The sequence below is a fragment of the Pristis pectinata genome, chromosome 4, assembly GCF_009764475.1.
Source record: "Pristis pectinata isolate sPriPec2 chromosome 4, sPriPec2.1.pri, whole genome shotgun sequence".
Taxonomy (NCBI): Eukaryota; Metazoa; Chordata; class Chondrichthyes; order Rhinopristiformes; family Pristidae; genus Pristis; species Pristis pectinata.
In genome coordinates this window covers 95,489,446-95,510,985 of record NC_067408.1, presented here as the reverse complement: position 1 = coordinate 95,510,985, position 21,540 = coordinate 95,489,446, and the positions used below count along the sequence as shown (strand labels likewise).

The window sequence follows — 21,540 nt, the reverse complement described above, 5'->3', positions numbered from 1 at the left end:
CAATGAATGGTAATATGATTATTTCACCTTCTGGAATCCAGGAAAAGAGAGAGAAAGTTTCTAACTGTTGTCACAGCCCCTTTTCAATTTGGTTTCCTTGGTCAGGAGCTTCCTGCTGGTTTAATACCAATTGATACATTTTTTTTACATTGCTAGTGGAGTTGATAAAGTGAACAACTACTTCAGACACACATATCAAAATCAGATTTATTATCGCTGACATATGATGTAAAATTTGTTGTTTTGCAGCAGCAGTACAGTGCAAAGACATAAAAATCTATAAATTACAAAAATAAATAGTGCAAGATAAAGGAATAATGAGGTTATATTCTGTTATGATACTGCAGTGCACTGGGACAAAAGACTGGAGTTCCTCATTGCATTCATGCAATACCAGCATGGCAAATTTCTCTATTTAAGTTCTTTATTCAGTTATTTAATCAGCTGCATTGATCAAAACATTTTTTTCCACATCTTTGTATTGTTCACACCTTCCTTTAATCCTGGTAATGCCCAATGTGTAGCTCAGTGTTGTATGGGCAAAATCACCTTGCTTGATTGTTGTTAATAAGTTGTTTGTAAAGGAAAGTATTTCAAAGTTTCATTTGGAAGACAATATTACTGGATAAGTAAGAGTTTATGAAATTGCATGAGCCATAGAATCATAGAGTTGTACAGGATGGAAGCAGGCACTTCGGACCAACTCTCCTGTGCTGACCGAGATGCTTGTCCACACTAATCCCATTTGGCCCATATCCCTTTATTCATTTCCCATCCATGTATCTGTCCAAATGCTTTTTAAATGTGGTGATTGTACCTGCCTCTATCACCTCCTCTGGCAGCTTGTTCCATATACCCACCACCCTCTGTGTGGACAAACTTGCCTCACAGATCTCTCTCAAATATTTCCCCTCTCCTGTTAAACTTAGCCCCTCTAGTTCCAGACCCCCCTATACTTGGGGGTGAAAAAAGACTGTGACCATCTACCCTATCTATGCCCCTCATAATTTTAGAAACCTCTAAGGCCACACCTCAGATTCTTGCACTCCAATCAGAACATCCTAGCCCATTCAATCTCTCCTTGTAACTAAAGTCCTCTATGTGAGGCAACATCCTGGTGAATCTCTTCTGCGCTCTTCATAGCGCTACTACATTCTTTCTATAGAAGGATGAGGGGGGGGATCTCATTGAAACCTACCAGATACTGAAAGGCCTTGATACAGTGGAAGTGGAAAGGATGTTTTCAATAGTAGGAGAGTCTAGGATCTGAGGGCACAAGTGTCAGAATAAAGGAATGTCCCTTTAAAACTGAAATGAGAAGGAATTTCTTCAGCCACAGGCTGGTGAATCTGTGGAATTGGACTTCAGACCAAGTCATTGGGTGTATTCAAGGCAGAGTTTGATAGGTTCTTGATTAGTAAAGGGGTTAAGGGTTCCAGGGAGAAGGCAGGAGAATGGGGTTGAGAAAAAAATCAGCTATGATTGAATGGCAGAGCAGACTCAATGGCTGAATGGCCTAATTCTGCTCATATATCTTATGGTCTATAGTGTGGTGACCAGAACTGCACACAATTGTACAACTGCAACTTGATGTCTTTTCTTAACTTTCCTATCCACCTGTGTCACCATTTTAAGGTAGCTATGAGCTTGCACTCCAAGGTCCCTCTGTACATCAATGCTTCTAATGTCCTTGCCACTTACTGTATACGTCCAGCCAATATTAGTTGACCCAAAATGCATTACCTCTTGTCTGGATAAATTCCATCTGCCACTGCTCCACCCAATTTTTCAGCTGATCTATGTCCCTCTGTATCCTTGGACAAACAACCTCATTATCTACAACTCCGCCATGTCACCAGCAAACTTACACATCAGACCACAGTCATTCTCTACAGGTGTCCCCTGTGTTATGGCTATTTGGGAAATTCACCTTACAGAATTCACAAATCACTACCCAAAAATTTGAGATACGGAATAAAATTTGCTCTCAGAATTTATGTGGAGAACAAAGGAAATAAATTTTGTTTATTTTTATCAACTTGTGTTTCTTGACACGAGTGCAGATGATACTGCTTCGCCTTACAGAAAGTTGTGATGTGAACCATTTTCTAGGAACCAGTGGTGTGTCTGTGGAACAACACTGGTTACAGACTTCCAGTCAGAAGAAAAACCCTCCACAGCTTCCCTCTGCCTGTGTTCACCAACCCAATTTTGGATCCAGGTTTCAAAACACCTTGGACCCCATGTGCCCTAACTTTCTGGACCTTGCCCAAGGTTTTGCTAAAGTCCACTGCCTTGCCTTCATCAATTTTCTTAGTGATTTGTGAAGCAGGATTTCCCCTGCACGAAACCATGCTGACTCCACTTAATCAGTCTCTGCCTTTCCAACTGATCATAACTCTAAGTTCTTTATATTACATTTAATTTTGTATTAATGATTAATAATTCTGGTTAATATTAGAATTGTACTCAGTTCTAATTAATATTAGAATTACATTTAACAGATGTATTTTGTTTTTCTTTCATTGCAGGTGTTGATTGCCAAAACAAAGTCTAAGAAGAAGAAGAAAAAGTCTAAAAGTAAAAAGGTAAGCTATGTTACCAGTATGCTGATTTGTGGGCAAAAAGAAACTCTTTCTTCTATCTAAAAATTAAAATCCCAGTCAGGAATAAATATTGTTAAAATAGTTGCTAATATAAGGGGCCCGCAGTTATTTGTGCTGGAAATGCTTGGGTCAAGCACTATCTGTGTAGGGAGAAGCTCTCTGCATTTGTGACCTGACCTGTTGAGTATTTCCAGCATTTTCTCAGTCCAAATTGATTTTAATGAGAAATTCCATTGTGGTGAGTAGTAGAACACAGGAAACCATAGTGAGGCAGGGTCATGTGATCAACATCTGGTTAGCATCAATGTGAGAAAGTGGAGTTGTGCTGATACCGCTCTGTGAGCTGACCCTGAGCACAGAACAAGCTGATACGGATGTTCTGACACAAACAAATCCTGGGACACACTGTAACAAACAGTCTGGTAAATTGTAAAAGTGCCAGTGGATACTGATAGTTGCAAAACGGGTGGTTAAGGTGATTAAGGTACATGCCAGCAGCAATTTTAAAAAGTTAAAGAAACCAGTACATATATGGAAAAGGAGTTGATATATAGCCATGCACTTGGTGGTATGAAACCAGAGTACATCTGGGAGATATACAGAGAAATGTTATAAAAAGGTGCTTTCACAGGATAATCAACAGTAGTAACTCAAGGCTAACCATTGCCCAAGCAGACCCCGATTCAGGGACCCAGAGAAAAATTCACCACGTTGAACCATGGCCAGGTTCATCTAGAGTCTGTATTATTCAAATCCATGTATTAGGTTTTAGGAATTATTTGAAACTGAATTGTTTGAAACTAACTGCATTTAATGAAGTAATATAGTTGTTAGGCAAAGTCATTGTCGGATGTGCTTATTGTGTGCTGCATTGAATTCTCAACACCATGCTTCAAGGGTTTGCTTCTGATGACATCTGAAAGCTATTACATGCTGTTTCTAATGTTTATATTTAATTTTAGTATGGTAAAATTCAAAGTCAGAAATTGCCTCATGGAAGGGGAAAAATTGTCATCTTCTGTTAAATCTATTTTTGAAGCCAGATTAGAAGATGTGCAGGACAGTCGAATATCTTTAAATGGTCAGGATGTCCTGGAGGGAATAAGATGCAAGTAAAAGGAACTTGTAGGGTCTTCATCAATAAGAAATTGAAGATAAATTGTGTTAACTAATTGTACAATTACTATAAATTTGCACAATATTTCTAGAACCACATATCAGATGTTTACTATTTTTGTTGTAGATAAATGTGAACATGGCAGCAGATTTGAGTATAAGCACCTCCCGAGTAATAATTAAATTGTCAGTGCTTTGTGATCAGAAACATAGAGCAATAGAAAAAGATAAACCAATAATGGACAGAATACAAGGACTACGAAGCAATTCTGGGGAGTCACTAATAACTAAATGGTACAAAGCACATGGGAGTTTACAATAATGGCAGTGCAAAATGGGAACATCAGAAAATAATTAAACACACTTGCTTAAATCCAGTGTAAGTCTATACTTATTGTTACTGGTCAGATAGAAAGAAGCCCAAGGGTGCAATGTAATCAACCTAGGTCACTAAATTTCATTAAAGATGTGATGTTATTTTGATGAAAAATAAGATAAGTTTTACCAGGCATCTGGTGCAGAACAAATTTCCCATAATAATTTTCTCTTTCCAGGATGTGATAAACGAAGATAATCACCAAACACAAGCTGCAGATCCTAAAAAACAGTAAGTTCTTTTTCAATAAACAGAACTTCTTTGCAGGCCCCTTGACCCACAGAGTCTGCGCTGACCATCAAGCACACATTGAGACCAATCCCATTTTATTCTTCCCACATGCCTTCAATTCCCCCCAAATTCTACCACACTCGGGGAAATTGACTTACTAATCCACATAGCTTTGGGATGTGGGAGGAAGCCGGAACACCAAAAAGAAACGCACGTGGTCACAGGGAGAAAGTGCAAACTCCACACAGCACAGGAGTCAAGATCAAACCTGGAATTGTGAGGCAGCACCTCTATTAGCTGCACTAGTTGTTGTATCACTTAATTGGCAGTACAACTCATTTTCAGTTTCTATGCCTCTTTAGTATAAGCTGCTAAGGGACTAACATTTGCTAATGTATCATAAGGCTATTTGCATAGAAATGAAAGAAAATATAATTCTGAACTTGCAGCCTGAATGTCAATTAAAATACAGGGTATTTTAGACATAGATTTGTGGCTTATTTTTGAAGACTTCAAGTATCCTGTGCAGGGTGCAGAGACCTCTAGGTATTGAGCCACTGACCTCATTAGCACAGGAATGGATGTGCGAAGACAGTAAAAAGGTGTGCGGTAAAAGCAGCAGCCTCTGAATTGCAGGAGATTGAGAGTCTGCAGACTCCAGACTGGAGCTAGTAAAGGTGGAATTTGGGAGAGTGGTTTAATATGGGTACATGAAGAGTTCTTCAGCTCTTCATGGGTCCACAATCTGAATAAATTTATCATTATTTGTTGCATAATGACTTAAAACTGGGCTATTTTCGCACATCTCAAGGTGTTAATAGTCCGGTCCCCAGTATTTGGAAAAGATTCATGGTGATAACAGAACATCTGCATTATTAAACTTGTGCTGGGAAAAGGGCTATAGAATTTCTATACTCCTGTATCATGGATGTATGCGGATAATTGGGTGGGTGTTCTGAAGTTTGGTTTGATTGGCCCATAAGAAAAATCATTGCAGAATCTTTTCTAAAAAATGTAATGGATTCAACATTGCAAGAGAGATTCCAATTTGGTATTTCTCATTCATTGACACTCTTGGCACCAATGCTTACAATTTCTCTGCAAAGACTGGAAGTAAAAATAGGCAAAATGTCCATAGCTACCAAATATATTAGGACATTGAGATAACCCTTCTGAAATTTCAGCGGCCACAGTACAACATGCATTAAAATGAGCCTTTGACTCTTTAGCCAATCATTCTTGCCAGTTCAAATAATCTTAAAGATTCTGTAACATTCGGTCCTTGGCAAATTCAAGAAAACTTCACAATTTAACTAACTCTGTGCCATGCATTACTTTTAATTACATATTTCATTGAGCTTTTTTTTTTGTAACAGTGAAGCCCTGTCGATTCCTGTGCAAGAAAACCAATCAAATAATGAGAGCAGTGAGCAAATGGCAAATACCATCTGTAATGATTCTACATTTGGAGTCATTCCCCCAGACTCTTCGTTTTCGGTTTTATGCACTGCAACTGATGCCAGTCGTACTGCTCCCTCTTTGATTAGTTGTGAAGTTAACAAACCAGCTGATTTGCCTGATCAGACCTACCAGAGCGATGGAGAACTGGATGACATTGATAGTGCTTTCATTGTCAAAAAGACCAATGTAGTAAGTTTAAATTTCCTTTTTTTTAAAAAGAGGTTAAATAAAAGGCTTGATCTTTATCTAGGGTCAACTCAGATTGGGGATAGCTATTGTATCGTTAAAATCAATTGAAATCTACTTTGATTCTGGGTAAATGTTTCCTTCAATTGGAACTTTTATAAAACACTTGTTTAGCTTTAACTGGAGTATTGTGTTCAATTCTGGTTATTTCAACTTAGGACAGATCTGACCATTTATGGGAATGGTTCATTCCAGGAACGGTTCATTCCAGGAACCAATTCTGTAACCATTCTATGGTTCTATGAAAACACCAGTCACTGCATTCTCCCTTGATGACAGCAATGCTAACTTCATCCTGAACATGACCTTTTGTGGTAGCACTATGACAGGACCCCATTCTGGTCTTTCTCAAACTGAAACAGAGTTGCAATCTAACCATCCACAATGACTTGAAAAATATCAGCCTGGGCCAGAAACTGGCAAATGGGAACTGGGAATCATTATATCAGCTCTCAGACATCAGTGAATACTCAGATATTATATACTGGCATGGATCAGAAGTAGCCATGGTGGACTTGTCGATGTCCACTTCTTCTTGGAACACGAGTCAACCTCACACTCTTACTACTGCTGCAGACTGCTGCCCAATGCAGTTTCCAATAACGTTGTAAGACATTGGAAAGTCCATCAAGTAACAAAGTCAACTGTTCTTTACCCGTATCTCTTCAACATATCTTAAGGTCATTGCAAAGCCTTTAGAACCCTTGCCTTTAACTTTTGACAGTGCAGCAAATTATGAAAGACCCATTGTAGAAGATCCCCTAGTTTGTTCTTCTGTGGAGCTAACTGGTAAAACCCTAAACCTCATTTATATAAACCTTGAAAGATATTTGATGCACAATTGGAAAGTTTGAAAACTCTCAAGTCTGCAGCAATGGTCACCCAAAGCTATGCACATAATACTGTTGATTCTACCTTTTTATAAAAATGGTTACAGAACCCAAGTGCAGCAATAGATTACTCTTATTTGACTGTTTTCAAAAATAATACTAATTAAGTTCTCTTCCAGAAACTGAATCAATTGGGCCAGATACAGTTAGGTGGAGACTTTGGAGCATAACAAAGTGCACAAAGGGTATAAATCGGCACAAGCCCTCTACATGCTTAAGAGGAAGAATGAGATTGATGGAGAGCACCGAAAGGTTTTGTGGAGGTGGAGGCAGAGGGCACAACTGTTGAATGAAATGTGGACTTTACATCTGCCTAAGTGAAGGAGTAGAGGGGTGAGATTGGATGGAATAAACATGGCTAAATCACAGGTGCTCAGAAAAGATAGGGAACTGAGAGAAGTAAAGAAAGACTCTGAAATCAATGTCCGTAATCATCTTATCCTTGGGCATGGGCCTGGTGCCAGAGGTTGGGCAATTGCAAATGTTACATTCCTGTTTGAAAACAGGGAAAAGATAACACAGCAACTACAAAATCATTTGGAAAGGTATGGACTGATAAATGAATGTCAGTATGAATTCATTAAAAATAAACTTAATAACTCCTTTGTTGAAGTAATGGAGAAACTTGTGTATGTTGACTTTCAAAAGGCAGTTGAAAAAGTTCCACATAAAAGGTGATAGCAAAATTAAAACCCATAAGATTAAAGGGAGAATAACAGTGTGAATATGATATTGACCAAGGGGCAGAACAATGATGAACCACTGCTTTCAGACTGCAAGGCTCCATACAATATTTCGCTGGGACCAGTAATAGAACTGTTGCTCTTTTTGACGTATATGAATGACCCAAACTTGGAAAATACAGGCCGTAGTGTAAATGTTTGCAAATGATAGAAACGTAATACATAATGAGGATGATAATTGACTTCAGCAGGTTATAAGCTAATGAAATGACAGATACAGAGCAAATTAAATTCAATTCCAAGAAGTGTGAAGTGATTACATTTTGCTAAGGAGAAAAAGGACAGCCAATATGAACTAGGCGGCACATTTGAAAGGGTTACCGGGCAGGTGGCAGAGCAAGTAGAGGTGTCTCTAAAATAAAACAAAAGTACATGGAATCGCTGATTTTATTAAAAGAGTACATTGGGGAAGGAACCTATCATAAACATAGGCCTTAGCTAAAATATTGTTTGATTCTGTACACTTTTAGAAGGATGTCAAAGCCTTGGAGCAGGTGCAAAAGAAATGTTCTACACTGGATCAGTTTTAACTTTTTGAAGTAAGGATCATCACTGCATTTGGGCACATTCAGGAATGCCTTTAGGTAATGAGGGCAAGCAAATTAAATACAAGGCTGAATCACTGTCAGCTATGCATTCTAACCCTTTTGGTGAGAGTACCTGTTCTGAACGGACACTGGTGCTTGGTCTGGTATAATTACCAAAGGACTCCATAGTAGATATTGATAGTTTAAAAAATAGATACAGTATTGGAGTCAAATATTCCAGTTCAGGAAAAATCCTCGGTGACTTGATGTTTGATTTTCTTCCACAGGATTTATATTCATCCCCAGTGGAAGCTGATGGAGCCACCAATACACAGGAGCACATTTGGCAAAATAGCAAAGTATATTCTGAGATCAGACAAAAATCGATTGATCTAGAAACTGAAAACAAAGTAAGTGATTAAATATTATATTTGAATCAAAGTAAACCCTAGTGTTATGTGGTGATAATTTTTGAGCGTACACGGGTATTTTTGTTGGAAATGGTAAACAGTAGGCACTAGTTGCTGTTGACCAAGGTAAATTTCTGGCTTTACCACACAAAATAATTATTTTGATATGAGTTTTAAATGTCTGAATATTTTTTTCAGGTTCTTAAGAAAAACTTAGAACATTTGATGATTCAATTCAAGAAAGAGCAACAACAAAGAATTTACACAGAAAGCCTGATTTCAAAACTCCAAGAACATTATCATCAGGAAATGTCTCGGTATGCCTGTATTTAGAAGTGCAATATCCAATAAGGTTCAAGTCTCTAATAATCAAAATGTAAAGTATAAAATACTTACATAGAACAGTACAGCACAGGAACAGGCCCTTTAGCACACAATGTCTGCACTGAACATGATGCCAAATTAAATTCTCTTCTGCCTATACGTGATCCATATCCCTCCATTTCCTGCATATTTATGTGTCCATCTAACAGCCTCTTAAATGCCACTATTATATCTGCTGCCACCACTCCCCCCCCCCCCCCCCACCCCCACCCCGGCAGCCCATTCCAGGCACCTACCACTCTCTTTGTTTTTAAAATAAAAGTGGCTCCCGCATCTCCTTTAAACTTTCCCCCCTTCACCTTAAATGTATATCTTCTAGTACTTGACATTTCCACACTGGGAAGAAGATTCAGACTGTCTATCCTATCTATCCTCTCAATTTTATCAGGCCTCCCTTCAGCCTCCGATGCTTCAGAGAAAACAACCCAAGTTTGTCCAACCTGTCCTTATAGCTCATATCCTCTAATCCAGGCAGCATCCTGATAAACTACTACTGCACCCTCTCTAAAGCTGCCTCATCTTCCTGTAATGGGGTGATCAGAATCGCACACAATACTCCAAGTGCGGCCTAACCAAAGTTTTATACCGCTGCAACATGACTCTTGTACTCGATGCCTGGACCAACAAAGGCAAGCGTGCCATATGCTTTCTTTACCACCCTATCTACTTGCGTGGCCACTTTCAGTGAGCTATGGACTTGGACCCCAAGATTCCTCTGTACATCAATCCTGTAAGGGTCCTTTCATTAACTAAATACTTTCCCCTTGCATGAGACCTCCCAAGGTCCAACACCTCACACTTGCTCGGATTAAACTCCATCTGCCATTTCTCTGTCCGTATCTGTAACTGATCTATATTCTGCCGTATCATTTGACAACCCTCTACACTGTCCACAATTCCACCAATCTTTACTAACCCACCCATGTACATTTTAATCCAAGTCATATATCTCACAAACAACAAACGGCCCAACATCAATCCCTATGAAACACCACTGGTCACAGATCTCCAGTCAGAATAACACACTTCCATATTATATTGCTTATTAATCTTCTGGAACATAGATACTCTTGGGAAGACCGCAATATAATGCACAGAAAGTGGTGGTGAGCCAGCATCTTGACCCCCCACAGTGCATTTGTTGACGGTACTCCTACAATGCTTTCAGGTGCTGGGTTCCAAGATTTATACTCAATGATGCATTTCCAGTTCACAATAGTATATGAAGAGGGGGAGTTTGCAATTGGTTACATTCTCATGTGTATGCTGTCTTCATGGTCTAGGTAGTAAAGGCAGCAGATTTGGGATTTTTGTTTTTGTTAACAAAATTGCAGAGCAAAATGTGTCATTTTTATTAATTTAATAAAATCAAAATGCTTTATTTCAAAGTAAAAATATTGCAGTTAAAGATGGGAAATTTTGATTTGTAGATAATTTGACATCTGATTTTGTTTATATATCACAAGTCTAAGAAATTAGATTGTGGGTTGCTTTAACAACAACTTTATTTTTGCCCTTAGATTAAAGCAACAACTTGAAAGGAAAGAAGAAGACTTAAAGAAAGTTACTGTGCAGTTTGCAAATGAAAGGTATATTCTCTACCAAATCACAGGTACAAAAAGGTGTTTGATAAACAGTTGCTCAGATCTGATAGGCTATGAAAGTGAAGGATTCATCTGGAGACCATCCGTCTCAAATAAGCGTAAAGGATACAGTAAATGTCTCAAGTGTTCTCAGTAAGACTAGGTAAAAGGCTTGGAATTTGCAGTCAATGATGAGATGACTGTGCTCACTACTGACCTATGAATAAAGTGTTAACTAACTTTGTGCAGCTGTCCAGATAGGAAACTGCTGAGAGAAGTTGGCTCCAACAGTCTCATCAAGGTCTTCTACAACAACAGGGCTATCCACACTATCACCAATTTGGCTTCACCAACTGTCAAAACTGTCAAAATATTTGAATGTTTCAGCTTTTCCTTGAATTATTTGGGCTGGGATTTGCTTTGTTATTAGGGAGCAAAATGCTTTACGTATGTAGAGCTAAAGTACTTTTTAAGAACACTAGGTAATTAAAAAAATATTTTAAATAAAGTATGTAGTTGTTGTTTATGGACAGTGGAAATGTTCAGGTTTTCAAATGTGTGAGCACCCAATCTGTCAGAATTCATTATTGATGCTTCAATGTAGTGGCAAAAAGCTACGTTTCAGTATTCAACAGAGCCCAGAATTAGATAAGTATGATGTTGACCATTTGATGAAGATCTTGCGATGAGTCCTACAGAAGCACAGATGTTAATTAATGTTGAACAGGAGTAACTGAACAATGAAAGTTTACCAGAAGTGGACAGACATAAGTAATCTAAAAGCTACAGAATAAAATGCCACCTATTATATAATGTGTTACTTAATATTCATTGAAGTATAACAGTATTTTATCTCCTATTGGCAACGCAGAGCAAATCCATCAACATTGAGATCTTATTTCTGGTTTTAGGTGCCTGTCATAGACTGCTTAAGCTTAACTTTTGTGATAATGACTTCAAGTCAACTTATTGATTGAAAGGCTGTCTCCTCCTAGTGTAAGAATATGTGTGGAAGGTAAAATCTTGTAACCGTGAAATGGAATACTGGGGGGAAAGCAGCTGAGCCAAAGACGCTGAAACAGCTATAGGTACGGAATGTATAGGTATAGCTATAGGTACAGACTGTACTGATGTTCAGCACTCAGCAGATAAGGAAGTGTTCTAATAGATAGGCAACTTCTCCCCTCCACTGAGAATGAAATCACTGATATTGTGTTGAGGACAGGTTGATAGTTTGAAAAGGAAACATATTTTCTGCAGGATTTAACAATAATTTCTTGGTAATTGAGAACCAACCAGCAAACTGAAGGCTTGAGTGGGGCTTGGGCCAAACTTCTCTTTAAAGTCTCATTAGGAAAGTGGTGAGGCCTGGTCAGACTCAGCTGATATATATTGAGCCCTGATGCTAATAATCATCACTAATGTACATACTCACTGCCCAGCATTGGAGTGGGTGAAAAGACCTAATAACTGTTTCAGTGTTGATAACTAACGCTTCCGTGCCAGTGTTCGTTAACTTTTCATGTGAACTCTGCAAATCAGGCTTGGCAGAATTCGATTTCTTTTTTGTTAAATTCAACAGAAAAACATAAATGTTTAGTTTTAGACATTTAAATTTTTTTATTTGAATATTTAGGATTATCCAGCATTACAGGTTTAGGAGAATGCAGTTTATCAATGGAAGTTGAAAGCTTTATTGTGTTTATTTTAAAGCTAAATACTCCCTCAAGATGGCTTCCTGCTTCAGTCATTGATACACTGTAACGTCGGGTTTGAGGAAGGCTTGGAAGGTGTGGTGGACACTCTTGCTGCTGCTGGGCCTTGATGATTCTTGTCCTCGGTACTGGGGGAGATAGGAAGCCTTGTCTGCGTCAGCTGGGCTGCCTCTACACCATCAGCTACAGCCATTGGGTTTTCCAGGAAATATTCTGGGTGTCTCTCTTTGGACACACCAGCATTGTGAAACAAGCCAAGCAGTTTATCAAGGCCCAGCTCTCCGAGTGCAGCGAGGCTCTGCTGCTGCACTGGCCTGCATTTTGTGGGGACACTGATAACATCAGTCTCTTTCTGAATGGGCACTTTATCTCTCTTCCTACTCCTTATCAGTCTGAAAGGTTGAAATGAAATCTACACTTAGCAAAATTTGTTGCTAAAAAATCGTTTTCCACCAAGCCTAAATAAAACTAACTGCATTTGATTGAATCCTCATACCATAAAAATGTGAAAGCTTACACAGCACATCGGTTCAGTTTGTGATATGATTCTGTTACTCATCCTACGGCAGGTCACTGTGGAATAAGGATAAAGCTAAACTCGAGGACGTAACTGCAAAAAACATTGCAAAGTTGGTAGAGGCAACAAAGCGAGCAGTTGCTGCTGAGGTAATTTAAGAGTGAACAAAAGTTTATCATTTTTAGATGCACTCAAACTTTGATATTTGCAGTTGATTACAATAATTAGGGTAAATCCTGTGGTTGAGTTAGCATATTGTAGAAATGTTGGCTGAGTGGGGAGGGAGGTTTTACCCAATCTCATGGAATTTACGTGGTAAAGATGCATCTATTTTGAGTACTAATGTTTATCAGAAACAACATTTTTTAATTTGCAGTAAACTGTTAAGCCCATTTTTAATTGAAAAAAAGTGACCAGCCACAATTGAAAAGACAATTTATTGATTTAAGGATCAGCATCACAGCATTAGTTAGCTGTTTTTAAAACCGTTCAAAATGAGAATAACCGAATTGAAATATTCAATGGTTTAACTGATTAAGGACCTTTCGTACCATTCATATTTGAAAGTTGTGCTAAAGTAAATACAAAATCAATATTCTGGAGCTCAACATATTGTATCACCCAATATTAATCCAGATCTACTTGTACAGATATAGTTACTGCAGTAGTCTGATAAACTCTCAGGCTGAATTGAAAATGCATTTTGTGGCAAATCCAGCTTCCATTTTCAGATGGCAAAATATGACAGAAGTTGGAAAGCTGAAACAAAAATAGAAACTGCTGGAAATGCTCAGTAGGTCAGGCAGCATCTGTGGAGAGAAGAACAGATTTAACAATTTCAGTTGTTGACTTCTCATTAGAACTCTTAAGTTTGCCCCCTTACGATTTGTGTACCTCAAGAAAATGAGGGGAGGAGAGAACTAAAGGGAAGGTCTGTGGCAGGGTGAATTGCAACAGAGGTTATATAACTAATGCTACAATAGTTTTTAAAAGAAGCACAAGAAAAGAGGGAATGTGTAAATGGGTAAAGTAGAATTATTATCTGAAATTGATGAATTCAGTGTTGAGTCCAGAAGGTTGCAATATGTCCAGTCAAAATATGAGGTGGTAACTTTGAATGTCATTGGAACACGTACAGAGAGGTCAGAGTGGGAATGAAATAGCCAATTAAAGTCAGTTAGATAACTAAATACTGGGCCACACTTACAGACTGTGTAGAGGTGGTGCACAAAGTAAGTTACCAAGTCATTGCTTCATCTGGAAAGTGTGTTTGGAGTCCTGAAAAGTTGAAATGATGGTTCTAAGAGGGCAGGTATTGCAATTCTTGCAGTTGTAATGGAAGGAGAAGAGCCAGTGATAGATGATGACACTTGTTTGGCAGCAAGGCTGCCAATTTATTAAATCTAATAAACACTGCAAATCTCACCCAGTATCAGCAGTGCATTTGACAGAATAATTCAGAGTTCTTCCAAATGCACAGGGTCAAGAATATTTCAGAATTACAAATTTGTGTAACACAGATTTCCTAATGCCCGTTAGTTGTATGAATATCCTAACCATTAATATTCACTCCTAGGGAGGATAGTAAACCCAAAACAATCACTCTATTTCCCACAATTACCATCAAAAGAGATCAACTGCATAAGCTATTATTTGGCCATAGTTGTAGGAAACCTCTTCAGAATATAGATGCAGGAAGGAGAATTATTATGCCCATGGTTTTTATACTAAACAGTCTGAGCAGTGCAGTTCAGGACTCTGGTTTGGATTGCTGTCTTCTTGCATTAATTTGTTGCTCATGCTGACTGGATGAGAATAAAATAAACTTTTAGCTTATGCTCAAAGTTGCCATACACTCAGTATATTCTACTCACTGGCATAAATACACATGCTTGGGAAAGAATTATGTAATTTTGCAGAATTTTGTTGCACAAAACTTACAAAGACCTCCTCAAAGGTATTTAATGATATGCTGGGAAGAGTTTACGTTTGTACTACAGGGCCAATGAGCCTAACATCAGGGGTGGGAAAAGTTTACTGGAGGGGAGTCTGAAGGACAGGATCTAACAGCATTTGGAAAGGCAAGGACTGAAGAGTAAGCATGGCTTTGTGTGGGGGAAATTGCATCTCATGCATTTTTTTTTGAGGTTTTGAAGAGGGGACAATGAGGAATGACCAGGTCAGTGCAGTAGTTGTTGTCTACGTGGACTTTAGCAAAACCTTTGTCGAGATTCCACTTGGTAAGCTAGTCTGCAAGGTTAGATCACATGGGATCCAGGGTGAGCTAGTGGAGGGAGTCATTGGGTGGTAATGGAGGGTTGTTGTTCAGACCGGAGGACTGTGACTAGTGGTGTGCCCCAGCGATTGGTGCTGGGTCTACTGTTGTTTATTATATTAATGATGGATGACAATGTTGTTAATATGGTTGGTAAGCTTGCAGATGACACAAAAATTGGTGGTGCAGTGGACAGTGAAGAAGGTTATCCAGGATTACAACAGGATCTAGATGAACTGGGGTAGTGGGCAAAGGAATGATAGATGGAATTTAACTCTGTCAAGTGCAAGATGCTGCATTTTGGACAGTTAAACCTGGGCAGTACTTGCACAGTAAATGGCGGGCCCTAGGAGAATGTTGTAGAACAGAGAGACCTAGGGGTATAGGCACATAGTTCCTTGAAAGTGGCAACACAGGTAGACAGGGTGGTGAAAAAGGTTTTTGGCATGATTACCTTCATCAGTCAGGGCATAGGGCACAGGAGTTGGGATGACATGTTTCAACTGTACAGGCCGTTGGTGAGACCACACTTGGAGTATTGTGCACAGTTCTGGTCACCCAGCTGTAGGAAGGATGTCATTAAGCTTGAAATGGTGCAAAAAAGATTCACAAGGATGATACAAGGACTGGAGAGCTTGAGTTATAAATAGTGAGTTGATAAGCTTGGATCTTTTCTCTTGGAGCATAGGAGGTTGAGAGGTGACCTTAGAGGTTTAGAAAATAAAATCATGAAGGGCATATATAAGGTGAATAGCCCCAGTCTTTTTCCCAGGATAAAGGAGACTAAAACTAGCGGGCATAGATTAAGGTGAGAGGGGAAAGATTTAAAAGGTACCTGAGGGGACGACATTTTCCACACAGAGGGTGGTGGGTATACAGAACGAGCTGCCAGAGGAAGCTGAACAGGCAGGTATGTTAACAATATTTAAAAGACATTTGCACAGGTGCATGGATAGAAAAGGCCTAGGGATATGGGACAAATGCAGGCAAATGGGACGAGCTCAGATAAACATCTTGGTCAGCATGGACAAGTTGGGCTGAAGGACCGGTTTCTATGCAACGTTGTAACTCTATATTTTCATGGGTTATATTTCTCAGGTTTTGTTTCTGGAGTGTCGGAGGGATAACGGTCTCTTCCAACTCCAGCAGGCTGAGCAGGATTGTACAGTGCACCTTAAGGCAGCAGAAGAGAACATGGGGAGGTGAGTGGATTATTATGTCACGAACCAGCAACAAAAGAAACACTGAGCATGATTCAGTGTTAAAAACTATTTTATTAATGACTACTTATGATAATACGTAAAATAAAAGTAAAAATGTTAGTATGTTAGAATTCAAAAATGTTAAACCTCGAACGTTAACCCCAAAACTAAACTCGTGTGTGTGTGTGTGTGTGACAAAGTCCAAAGCTCCCAGTTCAGGAATGGTTCTTAAAGTTCAGTTCCGCAAGCCATAAGGTGAAACATGAGCAAGGGCTTCTTCAACAACCACCGTTGTCTGAAGATAAGACGTAGACGTAGAGGAACATAGAGAGAGTAAATACAAAATCCAAATGTTCCATGATGGAACCCAAGCGACACTTCAGTGTTTACTCGGTAGTGACTTCCTCACCCCGAAAAGCATCCGAATCGTGGTCGTCCACACACAAATACCTGTTTCCTTCTACAGGTCAGCAACAAAGTGAACTCCACCAGATTACTTCCAACTTCCATACATGGATTTCTGTGGCAAACACAGTTATTGTTTCTCATCCAACGATAGAGAAAACAAGCAGGCTGGTGTCTCTCTCCCTTCTCTCTCTCTCTCTCCTCCTTCTTCAACAATGTCATTACGTCCTTTATCTTCTATTGACGTAAGCACGCCCCACACACATATACACACACTCTCTATCTTAAAGGGACTTTCACTGAGTCCGTAACAATTACAACAGATTTGACATAAAGAATGTCAGATTGGTAAGTTGTTTAGGTTGGTACAGTATTATCACTATTTTCATAATTACGCCTAAGCGCTATGTTATACTGCATTATGAAGGGGTGGACTCCATGGCCTCTGAAGTTGGTTACACGTGTGGCTCAGACAGGATCTGTTGAGGATGGATGTCAGTCCTGTGCAGCAGCACTGACACACGATGAAATTGAAAATCAAAAGAACTAAAGGTGTTAGCAATCTGAACCAATCCAGTGCCTGCAATCCAGAATTCAATTCAAAGTTGAATCCGGAAAAGTGTGAAGTGATACACTTTGGAAGATCAAACTCAAAGGCGAAGTACAAGGTTAATGGCAGGATTCTTAGCAGTGTGGAGGAATAGAGGGATCTTGGGGTCCAAGTCCATAGATCACTCAAAGTTGCCTTGCAAGTTGATATGGTTGTTAAGAAGGCATGGTGTGTTGACCTTCATTAGTTGGCAGATTAAGTTCAAGAGCTGTGAGGTCATGTTGCAGCTCTATAAAACTCCGGTTAAACCACACTTAGAGTATCGTGTTCAGTTCTGGCAACCTCGATATAGGAAGGATGTGGAAGCTTTAGAGAGGGTACAGAGGAGATTTACCAGGATGCTGCCTGGATTAGAGAACATGTCTTATAAGGAAAGGTTGAGCAAGCTAGGGCTTTTCTCTTTGGAGTAATGGAGAATGAGAGGTGACTGGATAGACGTGCATAAAATTATGAGAGGCATAGATAGAGTGGACAGCCAGCACCTTTTTCCCTGGGCGGCAATGGCCAATACCAGAGGACATCCGTTTAAGGTGAGTGAAGCAAAGTTCAGGGGAGATGTCAGAGGTAGTTTTTTTTTTACACACAGTGGTGGGTGCCTGGAACATACTGTTGGGGATGGTTGTAGAGGCTGATACAATAGGAGGGAAGGCTTAGATTGATCATGGTGTAAGTTTATATTGGTCGGCACAACATCGTGGGCCGATATAAGCTTCCTTATTATGCCTCATCTTATCCTCTATGCACCTGTGTCAATTTACATTTGGTGGCCTGAGCTGTTTCAGTGAAAATTTATTTCCTGGGAGTCAGTACAGGTCCCATTTATTTTTTTGGGATTCTTTTGTTTTGCTGAAATCTGAACATTTTGTGTATCGGTCTTGTTTTTAGCTCTACTAAAAATCTGTTTCACCTGCAACTCTTGTGCTTGGGTTTAATATTGCTGCCCTAGAGATCATATGCCCATCTTTTCGGGTGGATTTCCCCTCTTCGCCATATTGTGTTGTTTACTCAGTATATCTGATTATCTCTTCAGCTTTCTACATATTGGCTCTTTTATTAAACCTTAGGATCTTGTAAACTCATTTCACAGCTTTGTCTGTCTGCAAATTTGGAAACTGTTGTACACCAAAATGAAACTTTTTCTACAGCAGCTCTTTTTAATTTGATTCGTCCTTTCCTTTACTCTTCTTTCCAAAATATATAATTTCATTTGAACTTAGCCGGACATCTATATCACACCTATCAGTACTCTTGTATTTGCCCAAACTTGTTTGCTATTCTTGATACAGTAAAACACATTTTCTATTTGAGTCATGGGAAACTTTTGACATTTTTTTCCCTTGCACAAATTGAGAAAGATGGTAAATAACATTAACGTTCCAATAATATGCGTCAAATGGCACTTTTATATTGTCCTTTAACCAGCTTCTCTCTATACTGCCCATTTATTTTACTCTACTAGCTGTAATTTATGAAATTTACACTAAATAAACTACCTTACTCCTTCATCAGCATAAGAATCAGGATTTATTATCACTGACATTTGGCATGAAATTTGTTGTCTAGTGGCAGCAGTACAGTGCAAAGACATAAAAATCTATAAATTACAAATTAAATAGTGCAATGAGGTAGCGTTCATGGACCGTTCAGAAATCTGATGGGGGAGGGGAAGAAGTTGTTCCTGAAACATTGAGTGTGGATCTTTAGGCTTCTGTACCTCCTCCCTGGTGATAATAATGAGAAGAGGCATGTCCCGGGTCCTTAATGATGGCCGCTGCTGCCGTGAGGCACTGCTTCTTGAAGATGTCCTCGATGGTGTAGAGTGTTGTACCTGTGATGGAGCTGGCTGATTCTACAACCCTCTGCAGCCTCTTGTAATCCTGTGCATTGGAGGTGCCACACCAGGTGTGATGCAACCAGTCAAAATGTTCTCCACCGTACATCTATAGAAATTTGCAAGTCTTTGGTGACATACCAAATCTCCTCAAACTCCTAATGAAGTAGAGCCACTGATGTGCCTTCTTCATGATTGTTTCAATGTGTTGGGCCCAGGATAGATCCTCTGAGGTGCTGACGCCCAAGAATTTGAAGCCGCTGACCCCTCAATGAGGACTGGTGTGTGTTTTTGCAACTTCCCTTTCCTGAAGTCCATAATCAGTTCCTTGGACTTGCTGGCATTGAGTGCAAGGTTGTTGTTGTGACATTGCTCAACCAGCCAATCTATCTCACTCCTGTAAGCCTCCTCATTGCCATCTGAGATTCTACCAACAGCAGTAGTGTCATCGGCTTCCTTGAGGTGCGCCTGTGTTGATAGTCGGTGAGGACGAGATATTATTACAGATCTGCACTGTCTGTGGTTTCCCAATAAGGAAGTCAAGGATCCAGTTGCAGAGGGAAGTACAGAGGCCCAGGTTTTGAAGCTTGGTTATTAGTACTGAGGTAATGATGGTGTTGAATGTCAAGCTGTAATCGTTAAACAGCAGCCTGACGCATGTCTTGTGGTTGTCTACGTGCTCCAAAGCAGAGTGGAGAGACGGTGAGATTGTTTCTGCTGTAGAGCTGTTGTGGTGGTAGGAGAATTGCAGCGGGTCCTGGTCCTTACTCAGGCAGGAGTTAGTTCTAGCCATGACTAACTCCTCGAAGCACCACTTGCACTTTCATATTGGCTAGTTTTCTTTGTGAATTTTATCTTGTATTATTGCCTCCTGAAACTTAACTACAAACAAAAAATGTGGTAGTTATCTGGTAGCACTTTCTCCCTTTTTTCCAACTCCATGTATGAAATGTGCCAAAATGGACAAGTTTTCTCTCCAGCTCGAGCTATTTTGCCCTTCAAATTACTTTAATGGACATTGTTTATGTCTAATTAAATCTATTGTATCTTTTGGTAACTAGGAATCCTGCATCAGCTTCTGCATGTGCAACAGTTGATGGCTGGCAAGCAATTGTGGCTGATATAAGAAATAAGATTGATTTTACAAAGGTGAGATTAATTTTGTTTGTGAAGTTAATTATAAAGACCTAAGTTTGGCTTGGGATCAATATTTGTTTGAATTGTAGTTTTGTGATGTGGAATGGGATTTATCTGATTTTTTGATTACTGTGTGCTTTCGATAACTCTTTTCTCAACAACTGCAGATTTAAACAAAAAACTGGAACAATGAAATATAAGCATCAAATGCTATTAGCACCATGTAGGGCTGGCACAGTCTGCAAATAGAAGTTATATGAAAACATTTTGGCTGTAGGACCCATTCTTGGAACTGAAATCTGAAAGTTGATTGAGGTCATTTCCAGTCTAGGAGGAAAAGGGGATTAGGAGATCTTGAAATGAAAAAAGTTATGTCTTATAGATTTGGAAAATCATGTAGAACAAACAGAAAATTGTCACTCTGACTAGACCAGGACATTATATACACAATGCATAGATAAAAGTTCTCCTCAGTGAGAAAATGGAAAGAATGAGGAGTGCTGAAACAGTCAAATAGTAGAAACCAGGGATTGTTTGGGGTAGGTGGGCAGTGAGCTGAAATGGAAAATGCTGAAAAAATCCTACCAGTCTGCCCTTTCTAAACAAAAAAGATGCTAAAAGCAGGCCAAACTCATGTACATAATTCATCACAGACAAGTCTTCTGACTTGAGTTTTCACCTGAAGAATAAATCTACCTCCCTTCCCTTTGGATCAAATCTCTCACAGTCTTGAAAAAATGAAATGTGTGTCAGGGATATCTGTGTAATCTAGAATTGTGCTGGCAGAGCTGCTGTAGAAAATCTAGCCTTTGCTCTCCAAGCCATATTCCCTGGGAGCACAACTTTTAGCTTGGCAATTTCTTCATCCTTTCTAACAGTAAGGCACATGGTCCACAGAGAGGTTTGATTCTTGGCTTGTGCTGAGTTCCCCAGTCTCCATTTGGTGTTGCAATTGCCCACTGTGTTCAGGGCAGTGGAGGGGATGTTTGGTTACTGCTGTCTGAATCTTCCCTCATTTCATACTGGCCACTGGGTCAACAGTCATCCAGCCTCATGTCTTGAAATCCCTCTTATCTCTTCTTTGGCTAATCTTTTAATCACTCCCTCTGATGACACAGCCCTGCAGACATTGTCTAATTAACCCTCATGAAACAGAATTTGCACATAATTCTATTTTTAAAAGTGCTGTATAAGTACAAGAATTTTGTACATTTGAATTGCATATGTTCATAAGTTCATGTCAAGGAGGGTGATGTTGTGGAGGGTGACTTGTGG

The 21,540-nt window shown here is 39.4% G+C and overlaps 1 protein-coding gene across 4 annotated transcripts in view; it reads left to right on the top strand.

The window, feature by feature from the left end:
• The window catches only part of LOC127569058 (E3 ubiquitin-protein ligase DZIP3-like), a 91,168-nt gene that overhangs the window by 58,552 nt on the left and 11,076 nt on the right, over positions 1–21,540 (top strand). For all 4 annotated transcript variants that reach the window (XM_052013348.1, XM_052013346.1, XM_052013347.1 and 1 more), the window contains 9 exons: positions 2,532–2,588; positions 4,277–4,329; positions 5,706–5,979; positions 8,484–8,606; positions 8,805–8,923; positions 10,511–10,579; positions 12,858–12,954; positions 16,179–16,282; positions 20,190–20,277. In XM_052013348.1, coding sequence (XP_051869308.1) covers positions 2,532–2,588; positions 4,277–4,329; positions 5,706–5,979; positions 8,484–8,606; positions 8,805–8,923; positions 10,511–10,579; positions 12,858–12,954; positions 16,179–16,282; positions 20,190–20,277 — 984 coding nt within the window. The remainder of the gene's footprint in view (positions 1–2,531; positions 2,589–4,276; positions 4,330–5,705; positions 5,980–8,483; positions 8,607–8,804; positions 8,924–10,510; positions 10,580–12,857; positions 12,955–16,178; positions 16,283–20,189; positions 20,278–21,540) is intronic.